The following is a 13,094-nucleotide window of genomic DNA, read 5'->3' as shown; positions in this document are numbered from 1 at the left end:
TTAGATATACGTCTATAGTGTTCAATGTTCCTCGCTAGTATTTTACTGTCCAGCGATGATGTTCCTTGATTTTTCCCCAGGTCCTTTGGACTTCTATCGCAAAAAGGCCTCTTTTGATTGGAAAAAAATGAAAATTTTTTTAGAGACTGAAGACATGATCAAATATCAAGTAAGTTGATACTGGTTTTGGCATTTTTAGCCTTGATTTTCAGAACGAAATTTGCGAAGTTTTGAAGTCTCATCCTGAATTCCAAGAGGACGTGTCTTCCCAAACTTTTGACAATCAGAGACGCATAGTTTCGCGTCGTTCGCTGGCGTATATCGATATGGAAGTTTTTTCAGTTTCGCATTTTTTGGAAAATTTGAAAAAATTACCTATTGGAATCCGCATGATGATGCAGATTTGTAATGTTTCTTCTGCGAAATTTTTTATAGCAAGAGATTTGTTTGTCAATGTTTTAAGAAGTTCCGGTACTCAAAGGCACTCCACAATCTTAGAACAAGCCGAAAACGGCGAGGTTCGTCTTCTTTTTTTTCAACAGATTTCACTTCTAGATTTTTTTAGATTTCGGGCTCTTTTTGTATGACTGAAATTGGGCACGGTTCCAATACTAAAAATTTACGAACCACCGCGACGTATGATAAAAAAACTCAACAATTCATTATGAACACTCCAGATTTCGAGGCAGCAAAATGTTGGGCTGGAGGACTGGGTCAGACGGGCACACATGCAGCTGTCTATGCTCAGCTTTACCTAGATGGGGTTTGCCGGGGGTTACACATTTTCTTAGTCCCTATCAGGGATCCAAAAACCTTGTTACCTTATCCAGGGATTATCGTTGGAGACATGGGTGAGAAAATTGGGCTTAATGGAATCGACAATGGGTTTGTGATTTTTGACAACTATTGCATTCCTCGTGAAAATCTTTTGAATAAGAATGTCGATGTTAGCCCTGAAGGGTTATATTTGAACCCACCTAAAAATAAGAAAAACGCGCTGGGGACTTTATTAGGGGCTCTCTCTATAGGGCGCGTTAACATTACTGCTCTTGCTGAAAACTACGGCACTAGAGCCATCACTATTGCTATTAGATATGCAGCTGTGCGAAGACAGTTCGGTCCGGATGAACAAGAAGAGGTGCCCATTTTAGAGTACCAATCACACGTAGGTTATAACAATTTTTAACTATTTCTTCGATTTCTAAGTTGTAGCAAATCCGACTTTTGCCATACCTGGCGGCTGCTTATGTCGTTCGAGTTTCTGCGGAATTTTTGATTGAGGAAACATACCGCTTTACTATCAACTCGTTTTGGAACGACCAAAAAGAGTCTTTAGACGAGCTGGGACTTGAAATCCATGCGGTGTCCTCAGGTTCTAAACCTGTAGCCGGATGGTTGTTCAGAGATGCCATCCAAGAATGCAGAGAGGCTTGCGGTGGTCATGGATATCTTAAAGGTAGCTCAATTCGAACACTCCCAATTTCTCATGCGGATTTTAGTGGCGGGAATTGGCGACATTCGCAACGACAACGACGCTAATTGTACCTACGAAGGTGAAAGCCACGTTTTGATCCAACAGACGAGCCACTGGCTGCTCAAAATGTGGCCAGAAATCGAAAAAGGCGTGAAGATTTCAACTCCTATGAAGTCAGCGAACTTCTTGTCGTTACAGATTCTCACTCATCGGTTTAAGGCAAAAAGTGTAGACGATGTTTGCAAACCTTATTGTAAGTTCATAGTCTTGAATGCGTGAACTAGACTGAGTTACTTGTAGCCATCATCGATGCGTATCAGTGGCTTGTGTGTTATCTCCTGAAGGAGACGAAGAACAAACTCGATTCTCTAACGCCACAGCAGGGCGAATTCTGGGCAAAAAACAACATCCAAGTTTTCTATGCCAAGAATTTGGGCATCGCCTTCATCCAGGTAAATTTAATTTTAGCAAAAAATTGATGTACAGGTTAATTGTAGCACTTCTTCCTTCAAAAAATGCTGGAACTGATCAGTGAAGCCACTGATTCTAGCATTAAGAACGTACTTTTGACATTGTTCTCTTTGTATGGCCTTTGGAGCCTTGAAAAGTTCTTGGCGACATTGTACGAAGGAGGTTACCTGGAAGGCTCACAACCAACTCAAATTATACACGAAGCGATTTTAAAATTATGCAGTGACATTAAAGACGATGCTGTTGCATTAATAGATGTCATAGCGCCCCCTGATTTTATTTTAAAGTCTGTTTTGGGGGCTTCAGATGGACAGGTAAAAGTAACTGATTTTGAAAAAGTACGAATTTTTTTTAGGTGTACAAGCGGCTAAAATCCGCCATACTGCAGTCTCCAGATTCTATGAATAGACCTTCGTGGTGGCGTGAAATCGTTAACTGGAAAAAGAGCATCCAGCACAAGTTGTAAACACTTTTTGTAGAGTTATGTAAAATAAAAAGGTTCCATTAGACTTGAAGGTTAACACCCGCTATTGTTGATTGTTTATTATTCATCCGTTAATTGTTTATTCATAAATCAATGACTGTTACTTTTACTGCAGTTGACTGAAAGTTCGTTGCGTGTAACAATGTCATTAAAGAATTTCCCTCCAGGTCCGTTAGATTTCTACCGCAAAAAAGCTTCTTTTGATTGGAAAAAACTGAAAGTTTTCATCGACTCTGAAGAAATTGTACAATTTGAAGCAAGTATTCAAGACCAGTGACAATTAATCTAATAGTTGTTCATAGAATGATCTTTGGGAAGTTCTTAAATCTCATCCGGAATTCCAATGTGAGCCTTTTCTTCAAAGCTTGGACGATAAAAGACGCATTACAACACGTCGTACTCTTGCTCAAGCAACCATTGAGTTACTGTCGCCCCCTCAGCAGTTCCAAAATTTGAAAAGACCCGCAGCGACCGCTCGTACCATGATACAGTTTACTCCTTCTGCTAATATTAAGTTTTTTCTCGGAACGAACACATTTGTCCGGGTTTTGCGGAGTCTGGGTACTGAAAGACACTCCGAAATTTTAGAGCAGGTGGAAAACGGCGAAGTATGTTAATAACCATTGTTTTGTCTTGTAAAAATCACCGTTTTAGATCCACGGATGCTTTTGTTTAACCGAAATTGGACACGGCTCTAATATTAAAAGTATGAGGACCACAGCGACGTACGATAAAGAAACCCAACAGTTTATTATGGACACGCCGGATTTTGAAGCGGCTAAATGTTGGGCCGGAGGCTTAGGCCAGATGTCTTCGTATGCGATCGTGTATGCGCAGCTTTATGTAGATGGGGTTTTATATGGGCTGCATGTTTTTGTAGTGCCCATTAGAAATCCCAAAAATTTGGAACCGTTTCCTAGAGTCACTGTAGGGGACATGGGCGAAAAAATTGGGCTCAATGGAATGGATAATGGGTATGTTCTGTGGTAAAGAGCAACTAATAATTTCGTTTGTACAGCTTTTTGATTTTCGACAAGTATCGGATTCCCCGTGAAAACCTTTTAAATAAGAACGCTGATGTAACCCCTGATGGAAAGTACGTGACTCATCTTAAAACGACGAAAGACAGATATGGGGCTACTTTAGGGGCTCTCTCTGTAGGGCGTGTAGGGATCACCACCATGGCTGACGCTTATGGGACCAAAGCCCTCACTATTGCGATTAGATACGCCGCGGTCCGAAAACAGTTTGGTCCAAGCGAAGGTGAAGAAGTACCAATTCTAGAGTACCAATCACACGTACGTTGCCACAATTACGAACATCGCCAATGTTTTATTCTTGCAGCAAGTTCGACTTTTGCCCTATTTAGCGGCTATTTACGTGATCAGGACATTTAGTACTTTTTTACTAGAGACAACTTGCCAATTTGTGATTGATTCTCTTTTGGGAAAAAACAAAGAGTCTCTACCGGAAATCGGATTTGAACTTCACGTGGTGTCCTCAGCTTCTAAACCAGTAGCGACTTGGTTGTTCAGAGATGCGATCCAAGAATGTCGAGAAGCGTGCGGTGGTCATGGATACCTAAAAGGTACTTCAATTCAAACACTCGCAATTTCTCATGAAGATTTCAGTGGCGGGAATTGGCGATATTCGCAATGACAACGACGCTAATTGTACCTACGAGGGTGAAAATCACGTCTTGATCCAACAGACGAGTAACTGGTTGCTCAAATTGTGGTCAGAAATCGAAAAAGGCGTAAAGGTTTCTACACCTATGAAATCCGCGAATTTCTTGTCATTACAGATCCTGACTCATCGATTTAGGGCAAGCGACGTGGACACGGCCTGCAAACCTGAAGGTAAGTTTCACATTTGAAGACACGATAATGACAAAACTTGTAGCCATCATCGACGCTTATCGGTGGCTCGTTTGCTACCTCCTGAAGGAAACGAGGAGTAAATTTGACTCTTTGGTACCAAAACAAGGCGAATTTCACGCCAAGAACAACACTCAGGTTTTTTACGCCAAAAACGCCGCTATTTCGTTTATTCAGCATTTCTTTCTTCAACGGATGCTGGGAGTGATTGACAGAGCCACCGATTCTAGCATACGAAATATTCTTTTGAAATTATTCTCCTTGTACGGTCTTTGGAGTCTTGAAAAGTTTTTGGCAACGTTTTATGAAGGGGGCTACTTTCAAGGTCCCCGTCCGGCTCAAATTATTCACGAGGCTATTTTGAAATTGTGTAGCGAAATTAAAGATGATGCCGTTTCTCTAATAGATGCAGTTGCGCCGCCTGACTTTATATTAAATTCTGTTCTTGGAGCTTCGGATGGACAGGTGTATCAACGACTTCAGGCGGCCCTTCTTTATTTCCCAAATTCGATGACCCGACCAAAATGGTGGCGGGAAATAGTTAATGATAACAATCAAAGCAAATTATAAAGCAATTAGTTTGATAAGTTTCCTTTGACAAATAAAGTTGTTTGTAAAGAAAGCAGCGTTTATGTTATCAATTATACCCAAAATTCCTAGATAAGAGTCGAAGTTCATGGATTTGGAACCACACTTTAAATCATGACGTTCACGTTTTGGGTGCTTTTAGCACTTGTGCTTCTTCTTGTTTTATATTGTGTTAGAGAAATTGTTCAGCATGTTATTGGTTTGCTTTACGTACACAAACTACCAGGTCCTCCGATGGAAAATATGATCGGTAATATGAAAGCGCTCTTAGTAAATCAGGGTAAGTTAAAACTCCGAATTGATTTCAATAATGAGAAATAGAAAAGGGATTTCAGGTTGTGAGACAATGGGCCAATCAGTACTACCCCGTCTACAAAATATGGCTCTTACACTTTAGCTCACTCAACATTGTAAACCCAGAAGATGCAGGTGTACGTGGTGCGGTGGTATTCATCGTAACATTTCACTTTATGTACTTTGCAGATTGTTTTGTCCGATGTGAAACACAACACTAAAAGTCTTGTCTACGTCGTACTTCATCGATGGATGCAACGCGGTCTTTTGACGAGCACCGGCGATAAGTGGATCCAAAGAAGAAAAATTTTAACACCAGCTTTTCATTTTGCTATTCTCCAAGATTTTCTTCACGTTTTTAACGAACGGACAAGTGATTTAGTCAAGGAATTAAAAGAGGAGACAGTTAAACCTCACACGAATGTAAATAAAGTCATCACCCGTTTTACTTTAAGAATCATTGGAGGTAAGGAAATTTCGTTTGTACAAACTCAACAAGTCTTCATTATAGAAACCGCGATGGGCCGAAAAATGGAGTTTAATTCCTCAAAAGGACAAGCTTATGAAACAGCCACTCATCGTCTGGGTGAAATTTTTGTCTACCGCACTTTCCACCCGTATTTACTGTACAATTGGCTGTACAGTTTTACGCCGACCTTCTTCAGAGAGTTAAAACTTGTTAAGATCTTACATGACTTTACCAAAGAAGTGATTTCGGAACAAGAAAAGCATTTTCTAGCCCCTCGTCACAACAAGAAAAAGCGATTAGCTATGTTGGATTTACTTTTTAGTAGCAAAGAAGAGGGAATTATAGACGATGCAGGTATCCGCGAGGAAGTCGACACTTTTATGTTTGAAGGCCACGACACGGTTTCGGCCGCGATTTGCTTCGGACTTATGATGATCGCTTGTCATCCCCAAATTCAGGTAATCTCAAGAATCCGTTACGAGTGACTATGTTTTGTTTCCAGGACGCAGTTTACGAAGAAATGCAAGCAGTTTTAGGCGACGTTACAAAGAAACCAACGTATGAAGAGCTACAAGAACTCCGCCTGATGGATAGATGCATTAAAGAGATCATGCGGTTGTATCCGAGTGTCCCGTTCATCTCACGGGTTTTAGGTGAAGACATCGTCACGTCTTCTGGTTACAAATTGAAGAAGAACACGATTAGCCATATTCATGTCTACGATATTCATCATAATCCTGATATTTATCCTGATCCTGAAAAGTTTGACCCCGATCGGTTTCTCCCTGAAAATTGTAAAGACAGACATCCTTATGCATACATTCCTTTTAGCGCGGGACCGCGGAACTGTATTGGGCAGAAATTCGCGATGTTGGAGGTAAAAGCGGTGTTTTGTGGTATTTTGGGGAATTTTGTCTTACAACCTGTGGATACACCGGAGACGATTGTTCCGACTTTTGATATTGTTTTTAGAACCAAGGATGGGATTAAGGTCAAATTTGTATCAAGAATGTAAACATGCAATCGTATCAGAATAAATTGTTTTGACTGATATCGTTTTGGTAATTGGTAACAGTTGTATAAATAAGAGTCATTAGTGGTAATTACAAACTGTTTTTAATCATTTTTGCATGTTTAAAAAACTATAACAATATTAACTACAGTTTCGGGAAAATTAGGTCAAATTTATGCAACAAAGTATGAAAATATTTTAGATTTCGGAACGAAATCGGTTTAATTCCTTTTTTTTAAGTCAACAAGCAAAAAGTTTCAAACACACGCCGCAGGCTACTGGTTCTCATTTAGAAAATTAAAGTAATAGTCAATATTTTCATTCTTTCATACATTTTCTAAAATTGGAAAACGATAACATGTTCAAAGGTTACTGCACTAACTGGAATCAGATCAATAACTAAATGCAATAATTATTATATTCAGTATCATGGCGTTGGTACTGTTAGTCCTTTTGATTTTGTTACTCCTATTTCTCTACTATGGCAAGAGAGTCTACGATCATCTTTCTGCTTTGTACTACGTACACAAAGTCGAAGGCCCTCCAATAGAAAACATTTTTTTTACCAACATGGGTGTCCTTCTAGGTCCCCGGGGTAAGTTAAAAAAACTTTGAAACTACTCCAATAATAAAAAATAGACGTGGGATTTAAGATTGCAAGACAATGGGCCCGTCGTTACCCTACAGGTTACAAGATCTGGCTTGCACACATGGCAGCTTTTAACGTCGTGACACCTGAAGACACAGCCGTACGCACTGCGAACTAAATTTCTTAGTTTTTAATTGTAATATCGTAGATTGTTTTATCTGAGATGCGGCACGGTGGCAAAAGTATCCTCTACTCCTTTTTTCATCGGTGGTTGCAAAGCGGTCTTCTGACTAGCAGCGGCGACAAGTGGGCTCAAAGAAGGAAGATTTTAACACCTACTTTTCATTTTTCTATTCTCGTGGATTTTATCCATGTCTTCAATGAAAGGACCGCTGATTTGGTACAGAAGCTGAAAGCTGAGGTAGATAAGCCTCACACGGAGGTAAATGAAATTATCATGAATTTCACCCTGAGAGTCATTGGAGGTACGAATCGCGTAATAAATTAGAGAATCCAACAATGGTTTTGTAGAAACTGCAATGGGTCGAAAAATGGACTTGAACTCCTCGAAAGAACGAGCTTATGAGAATGCCATCCATCAATTGGGTCAAATTATTGTCGATCGAGCTTTTAATACTTACTTAGTATACGACTGTTTGTATTTCTTTACTCGTAACTTCTTTAGGGAGTTAAAATTGGTTAAAATCTTACACGATTTCACTAACGAAGTCATAACAAAACAAGAGAAGCGGCTTCTAGCTTCAGCGGATAACAAGAAAAAGCGGCTAGCAATGTTAGATTTACTTTTCAGAAGTAAAGACGAAGGAATTATAGACGACTCTGGAATCCGCGAAGAAGTGGACACTTTCATGTTTGAAGGCCACGACACTGTTTCCACTGCGATTTGTTATGGACTTATGGTCATCGCTAACCACTCCGAAGTCCAGGTAATTACGAATCAACAAAACAACTCACAACATTTTGATTCCAGAACAAAATCTTCAAAGAAATGCAAGCGGTTTTAGGGGACGTTACGAAGAAACCCAGCTACGACGAACTACAAGAGCTTCGATTCATGGAGAGGTGCATTAAAGAGATTATGCGGCTATATCCAAGTGTTCCTTTCATCTCCCGGGTGCTGGGTGCAGACATCGTCACTTCTGCTGGTTATAAACTCAAGAAAGGGACCATGGTTCAAGTTCATATCTATGATTTGCATCATAATCCTGATATTTATCCTGATCCCGAAAAGTTTGATCCTGATAGGTTCCTTCCTGAAAACTGTAAAGACCGACACCCTTATGCGTACATTCCCTTTAGCGCGGGACCGCGCAACTGTATAGGACAAAAATTCGCAATGTTGGAGTTAAAAACTATTTTTTCTGGTATTTTAGGAAACTTTGTATTGGAACCGGTGGATACCCCAGAAACGATTGCTCTGAAAATTGATATAATTCTTCGGACGATGGAGAATATCAAAGTGAAGTTCGTACCAAGGAACTGATAAAACATTTTTTAACATGATAGTGGTTTCCATTGAAAGCAAATCAGTTAAAATGAAATGATTGATTGCACCTCTTGAAAATGTGGCACTGATTAAAACCACTGTTGTCCTTCATTTTTTATTTTAATTCCCAACTTTTAACAATATATTTTATTAGTTTTATACTGGTTTACACCGAAAAGACATATTTAGTTTGAATTTTATTTTGGCCCCCCACTAAACAAATCCAGTTTCTTCATTAATTGAGTGAATAGGTCAAGGACAACGTGTCACACTTGTAAGTGAGGTTATTTTTTCGCCCAAAGTATAAAGTTCATCCTTTTGAACACTTCATGTAATCGTAATAACAACTGACAACATTCCATGACACAGCCAGTTTTACAACAAACAATAACAATTCTTATCAGTCACAAGATAACTCTCTTCCCGAGCACCCACTGACCAATGTCGCTACCTGATTTTGCCCCGGGTCCTTTGGACTATTACCGAAAAAAGGCGTCTTTTGACTGGAAGAAACTCAAGACTTTCCTAGAAACTGAAGACATAATCAAGTATCAAGTGAGTACAAGAGTTAAATGGCTGCTGGTTGATTTTGTGTTTGCAGAATGATCTCTTTGAAGTGCTCAAGAATCATCCTGAGTACGAGCAGGACCTTCTCATGCAAAGCTTTGACGAACAAAGACGTACGGCCACTCGTCGGTCGTTGGCACATGCAGATATTGAACTACTTTCGGTACCTACCCTTCTGGAGGATTTCAAAAGGGCTGCTGCTAGTACCCGCGCGATGATGCAACTCAGTCCTTCCTCTTCCGTTAAATACTCAGTGGGCAAAGGTCTATTTTCAAGCGTGTTGAGGAGTCAAGGGACTGAAAGACATTACAAAATCCTAGAGCAGTCGGAAGATGGCGAGGTTTGTTACAATCCCAATTTCAGTTACCACACTTAAAAACTTCTAGATCAATGGATGTTTCTGTTTGACTGAAATTGGGCACGGGACCAACACCAAGGGTATGAGGACCACCGCAACTTACGATAGAGAAACCCAACAATTTGTTATGGACACGCCGGATTTTGAGGCTGCGAAATGTTGGGCTGGGGGCTTAGGTCAGATGGCATCGCACGCAGCCGTGTACGCTCAACTTTACATTGATGGGGTTTCCTACGGGTTGCACATTTTTATAGTGCCTATTCGGGATCCTAAGACTTTGTTGCCTTATCCTGGGGTCACAGTGGGAGACATGGGGGAGAAAATTGGTCTAAATGGGATCGACAATGGGTACGTTCAAATTCAATTTGTACAACACGACTAATTTTTACCAGTTTTTTGGTTTTTGATAAGTACCGTATTCCCCGCGAGTACCTGTTGAATAAGAATGCCGATGTGAGTCCTGAAGGAAAATATGTGACTCCTTTTAAAACCGCGAAAGACAGACATGGGGCTGCCTTAGGCGCGCTTTCCATTGGACGTGTTAACATCACTGGCATTGCTGAGAGTTATGGCAGCAAAGCTCTTACCATCGCCATCAGATACGCAGCGGTACGAAAACAATTTGGTCCAGACGGAGGCGAAGAAGTACCCATTTTAGAGTACCAGTCGCATGTAAGTTTACGATCATTCCAAGAAGTGTAACTATTTTCGATCTGTAGCAAATGCGACTTTTACCATACTTAGCAGCCGCTTATGTGGTAAGAGTCTTTAGCACGTTTTTGGTGGACACCACGTATCGTTTTACTGTTGATTCGCTTATGGGTGGCAACAAAGAATCTTCAGCCGATCTCGGACTTGAAATTCATGTTGTGTCCTCTGGTTGCAAACCCGTAGCTGGATGGTTGTTCAGAGACGCGATTCAAGAATGCAGAGAAGCTTGCGGTGGTCATGGATATCTCAAAGGTAGAGAAATTCAAACACTTCCAATTTCTCATGACGATTTTAGTGGCCGGAATTGGGGATATTCGCAACGACAATGACGCTAATTGTACCTACGAGGGCGAAAATCATGTGTTGATTCAACAGACGAGCAACTGGCTGCTCAAAGTGTGGTCAGACATCGAGAAAGGTAAAAAGATCTCAACTCCCATGAAGTCGGCGAACTTCTTGTCCTTACAAATCCTCAGCCATCGGTTTACGGCCGGCAGCGTAGATGCCGTGTGCAGACCTGAGAGTAAGTTCTCAAGTCTAAATGGGCAAACTAGACTGAGTGATTTTCTTGTAGCCATCATGGACGCATATCAGTGGCTTGTTTGTTATCTTCTGAAGGAAACAAAGAACAAACTTGATACTCTGACGCCCCAACAAGGAGACTTCTGGGCCAAAAACAACATTCAAGTTTATTATGCTAAGAGTTTGGGCATCGCTTTCATTCAGGTGAACTTACCTTTAGTGAAAAAATAAAAATGACACCTAAATTGCAGCATTTCTTCCTTCAAAAAATGCTGGAAGTAATCAGTGAAGCTACCGATTCTAGCATAAGGAATGTTCTCTTGAAATTATTCTCTTTGTATGGCCTTTGGAGTCTTGAAAAGTTCTTGGGGACGTTGTACGAAGGCGGTTACATCAAAGGCTCGCAACCGACTCAAATTATACACGAAGCGATTCTTAAACTCTGCAACGATATTAAAGACGACGCTGTTGCTTTGATTGATGTGATAGCCCCTCCAGATTTCATGTTAAACTCAGTTCTAGGAGCTTCAGATGGCCAGGTGTACCAACGACTCAAATCGGCGATTTTCCGGTCACCATACTCCATGAGCAGGCCCAGTTGGTGGCGCGATATTGTAGAATGGAATCAAATTCGTAACAAATTGTGATCAAATAGCTTGAGAACTTTTTCTTTGGGTGGTTGGTTATGATTTTGTTATCTTTGATATATTTTATTACACAAATAAAACTATTCTTATACAAAGTTTCTCTTGAAGTACAGCCACAGTGCAAAGTTAAACCGTCACCAGTGCTCGGTTTCATATGAGTAAAATATTTAAGATTTATCCTTCTCTATGTATCTGTTCAACAATTTATCACCCTCTGGATCAACCTCTGACAACTTGGAGAATCCTTCCTCATCAACAAAGCAAATTTCGTGCCCATCCGGATCCGCTAGAATAATAACTCTGACAGTGGCCTTCCCCGGAGTATCCAATGAAATCAAAGGCGTCAAAATCGCCTGTTTGTTTTCCTCAATCACTTTCGCGATTGCCGGTTGCTGGTCGAGCGGACAAGCAAAAGCGATTCGTCCATACGCTTTCGCTCTTTCTACAGGTCCACCTATATCCTCCAATTCCAATTTAGCTTCATTCTCTTTGAACCCCAAAACCACGCTCTTATCGCTTTTACTAAAAATACGAAGTCCCAGAATCCCGTTCCAGTACTCTATCGATTTCGCCATATTAGACGAAGAAAGTGTGACTTTTTCAACAGGGTCTAAAAAGAAAATTAGGCAAGAGTATTGATAGATGCTAAGAGTGTACCACGATCAGTAGGCTGAGGTTCGTCGATGATGTGGAATTTGTAGCCACCTGGAGCTTCGAGGACGTTGCCAGGAAGGATGGGCCAGTTTTGTTCTTTTGCTCTTTGTAAAACTTCACGGCTACGGATGGTAATGCCGCGGAAATCGTTGCCTAGGTCGTAGGATTTGATCCCGTAATTGTAGGTCAATTCGACCACGAAATGGTTGGATTCGGGGCCGTAGCCTATCATGGTTTTGCTCCAGCGGTTGGCGTAGGGGCTAAATGAGAAGAAAACAAACATAATTACACTAACGACTTGTTTAGAGGTGGGGAAATTGAGTTGGGCGGTTAAGGGGGTCTTGAAAGAAGCGAAATTTTGCTCAGTTCCAAGAAGTTTTTGTTACAGAGAAACGGTGGCATATTAGGATTAAGTTAATCCCCTGTTTAAACCTTTTTAATTACAGTTGTAATAAAAAGCAGTACAATAGATATTAATCGCAGTTTACATAATGGGTTTCAAAAAAATCTAATAAACTCAAAAAAATGTTGCCATTTTCACATCTTACCCATTGCACGCTGCTTCACATCCATCGGCAAATTCTTCGTGTCGCAACACTTTCATGCCCAAAATTTCGCGATAAAAAAGGGCCGTTTTTTTTCGGTCCGGAATTTTAAAAACATAATGCAACGCTCTGCCTGTGATAAAACTCATAATTTTAATAAACACAACAAATTGACTTGTAAATTTGAAATTTAAAAGTTTACAATTTGGAAAATCTGTGACAACTGTAATGACAGTAATGATTTCAAGGTTAGGAAAGTTGTTAAACATGAAACGTCATCAGGAAATTGTCACGTGACAATCTAATCGGGAGATCACATGAAACT

The 13,094-nt window shown here is 40.5% G+C and overlaps 6 protein-coding genes across 6 annotated transcripts; 5 read left to right on the top strand and 1 right to left on the bottom strand.

The window, feature by feature from the left end:
• Nucleotides 1–52: 52 nt before the first annotated feature.
• On the top strand, nt 53–2,473 carry LOC148168020 (peroxisomal acyl-coenzyme A oxidase 3-like). Its single transcript, XM_088045512.1, has 8 exons — nt 53–169; nt 213–518; nt 566–1,165; nt 1,213–1,456; nt 1,500–1,727; nt 1,775–1,926; nt 1,972–2,259; nt 2,301–2,473. The coding sequence occupies exons 1-8, from the start codon at nt 56–58 to the stop codon at nt 2,409–2,411; spliced, it is 2,043 nt and encodes a 680-aa protein (XP_087901638.1). The 5' UTR covers nt 53–55; the 3' UTR covers nt 2,412–2,473.
• A 32-nt stretch (nt 2,474–2,505) lies between these two features.
• On the top strand, nt 2,506–4,931 carry LOC148168019 (peroxisomal acyl-coenzyme A oxidase 3-like). The gene is made up of 7 exons (XM_088045624.1): nt 2,506–2,685; nt 2,732–3,037; nt 3,084–3,403; nt 3,448–3,727; nt 3,774–4,017; nt 4,061–4,288; nt 4,332–4,931. The coding sequence occupies exons 1-7, from the start codon at nt 2,572–2,574 to the stop codon at nt 4,874–4,876; spliced, it is 2,037 nt and encodes a 678-aa protein (XP_087901750.1). The 5' UTR covers nt 2,506–2,571; the 3' UTR covers nt 4,877–4,931.
• Nucleotides 4,932–5,002: 71 nt separating this feature from the next.
• Nucleotides 5,003–6,672, top strand: LOC148168018 (cytochrome P450 4C1-like). Its single transcript, XM_088045627.1, has 5 exons — nt 5,003–5,174; nt 5,216–5,325; nt 5,378–5,654; nt 5,700–6,115; nt 6,160–6,672. The coding sequence occupies exons 1-5, from the start codon at nt 5,009–5,011 to the stop codon at nt 6,670–6,672; spliced, it is 1,482 nt and encodes a 493-aa protein (XP_087901753.1). The 5' UTR covers nt 5,003–5,008.
• Nucleotides 6,673–7,069: 397 nt separating this feature from the next.
• LOC148168017 (cytochrome P450 4C1-like) lies at nt 7,070–8,876 on the top strand. Its single transcript, XM_088045626.1, has 5 exons — nt 7,070–7,264; nt 7,309–7,418; nt 7,467–7,743; nt 7,790–8,205; nt 8,250–8,876. The coding sequence occupies exons 1-5, from the start codon at nt 7,099–7,101 to the stop codon at nt 8,760–8,762; spliced, it is 1,482 nt and encodes a 493-aa protein (XP_087901752.1). The 5' UTR covers nt 7,070–7,098; the 3' UTR covers nt 8,763–8,876.
• A 93-nt stretch (nt 8,877–8,969) lies between these two features.
• Nucleotides 8,970–11,665, top strand: LOC148168016 (peroxisomal acyl-coenzyme A oxidase 3-like). Its single transcript, XM_088045623.1, has 8 exons — nt 8,970–9,320; nt 9,367–9,672; nt 9,719–10,038; nt 10,083–10,362; nt 10,410–10,653; nt 10,697–10,924; nt 10,976–11,127; nt 11,175–11,665. The coding sequence occupies exons 1-8, from the start codon at nt 9,207–9,209 to the stop codon at nt 11,568–11,570; spliced, it is 2,040 nt and encodes a 679-aa protein (XP_087901749.1). The 5' UTR covers nt 8,970–9,206; the 3' UTR covers nt 11,571–11,665.
• LOC148168015 (glyoxalase domain-containing protein 4) lies at nt 11,607–13,093 on the bottom strand. The gene is made up of 3 exons (XM_088045630.1): nt 12,773–13,093; nt 12,228–12,484; nt 11,607–12,180 (listed from the first exon to the last, which is right to left on the bottom strand). Exons 1-3 carry the CDS (start codon nt 13,036–13,038, stop codon nt 11,738–11,740), a joined length of 966 nt encoding a protein of 321 aa, XP_087901756.1. The 5' UTR covers nt 13,039–13,093; the 3' UTR covers nt 11,607–11,737.
• Nucleotide 13,094: the final 1 nt, after the last annotated feature.

This window comes from Gnatocerus cornutus, chromosome 9 (assembly GCF_029298725.1).
Source record: "Gnatocerus cornutus isolate USDA-ARS CGAHR chromosome 9, icGnaCorn1.1, whole genome shotgun sequence".
Classification (NCBI taxonomy): Eukaryota; Metazoa; Arthropoda; class Insecta; order Coleoptera; family Tenebrionidae; genus Gnatocerus; species Gnatocerus cornutus.
Note: the sequence above shows the minus strand (reverse complement) of the source record. Positions and strands in the feature narration are given on the sequence as shown.

What these genes read in the sequence shown, in the direction of transcription:
- LOC148168017 (XM_088045626.1), top strand. Translation starts at nt 7,099, where the DNA reads ATGGCGTTGGTACTGTTAGTCCTTTTGATTTTGTTACTCCTATTTCTC. An exon ending in TGACACCTGAAGACACAGCC is followed by an intron (nt 7,419 to 7,466) that starts GTACGCACTGCG and finishes GTAATATCGTAG; the next exon opens with ATTGTTTTATCTGAGATGCG. An exon ending in CTAACCACTCCGAAGTCCAG is followed by an intron (nt 8,206 to 8,249) that starts GTAATTACGAAT and finishes TTTTGATTCCAG; the next exon opens with AACAAAATCTTCAAAGAAAT.
- LOC148168020 (XM_088045512.1), top strand. Translation starts at nt 56, where the DNA reads ATGATGTTCCTTGATTTTTCCCCAGGTCCTTTGGACTTCTATCGCAAA. An exon ending in AACAAGCCGAAAACGGCGAG is followed by an intron (nt 519 to 565) that starts GTTCGTCTTCTT and finishes AGATTTTTTTAG; the next exon opens with ATTTCGGGCTCTTTTTGTAT. An exon ending in TTTTAGAGTACCAATCACAC is followed by an intron (nt 1,166 to 1,212) that starts GTAGGTTATAAC and finishes TCTAAGTTGTAG; the next exon opens with CAAATCCGACTTTTGCCATA.
- LOC148168018 (XM_088045627.1), top strand. Translation starts at nt 5,009, where the DNA reads ATGACGTTCACGTTTTGGGTGCTTTTAGCACTTGTGCTTCTTCTTGTT. An exon ending in TAAACCCAGAAGATGCAGGT is followed by an intron (nt 5,326 to 5,377) that starts GTACGTGGTGCG and finishes TGTACTTTGCAG; the next exon opens with ATTGTTTTGTCCGATGTGAA. An exon ending in TACTTTAAGAATCATTGGAG is followed by an intron (nt 5,655 to 5,699) that starts GTAAGGAAATTT and finishes TCTTCATTATAG; the next exon opens with AAACCGCGATGGGCCGAAAA.
- LOC148168015 (XM_088045630.1), bottom strand. Translation starts at nt 13,038, where the DNA reads ATGTTTAACAACTTTCCTAACCTTGAAATCATTACTGTCATTACAGTT. An exon ending in TGTGAAGCAGCGTGCAATGG is followed by an intron (nt 12,485 to 12,772) that starts GTAAGATGTGAA and finishes CTTCTCATTTAG; the next exon opens with CCCCTACGCCAACCGCTGGA. An exon ending in ACCTCAGCCTACTGATCGTG is followed by an intron (nt 12,181 to 12,227) that starts GTACACTCTTAG and finishes TTTTCTTTTTAG; the next exon opens with ACCCTGTTGAAAAAGTCACA.
- LOC148168016 (XM_088045623.1), top strand. Translation starts at nt 9,207, where the DNA reads ATGTCGCTACCTGATTTTGCCCCGGGTCCTTTGGACTATTACCGAAAA. An exon ending in CTAAATGGGATCGACAATGG is followed by an intron (nt 10,039 to 10,082) that starts GTACGTTCAAAT and finishes AATTTTTACCAG; the next exon opens with TTTTTTGGTTTTTGATAAGT. An exon ending in TGGTCATGGATATCTCAAAG is followed by an intron (nt 10,654 to 10,696) that starts GTAGAGAAATTC and finishes TGACGATTTTAG; the next exon opens with TGGCCGGAATTGGGGATATT.
- LOC148168019 (XM_088045624.1), top strand. Translation starts at nt 2,572, where the DNA reads ATGTCATTAAAGAATTTCCCTCCAGGTCCGTTAGATTTCTACCGCAAA. An exon ending in AGCAGGTGGAAAACGGCGAA is followed by an intron (nt 3,038 to 3,083) that starts GTATGTTAATAA and finishes TCACCGTTTTAG; the next exon opens with ATCCACGGATGCTTTTGTTT. An exon ending in TTCTAGAGTACCAATCACAC is followed by an intron (nt 3,728 to 3,773) that starts GTACGTTGCCAC and finishes TTATTCTTGCAG; the next exon opens with CAAGTTCGACTTTTGCCCTA.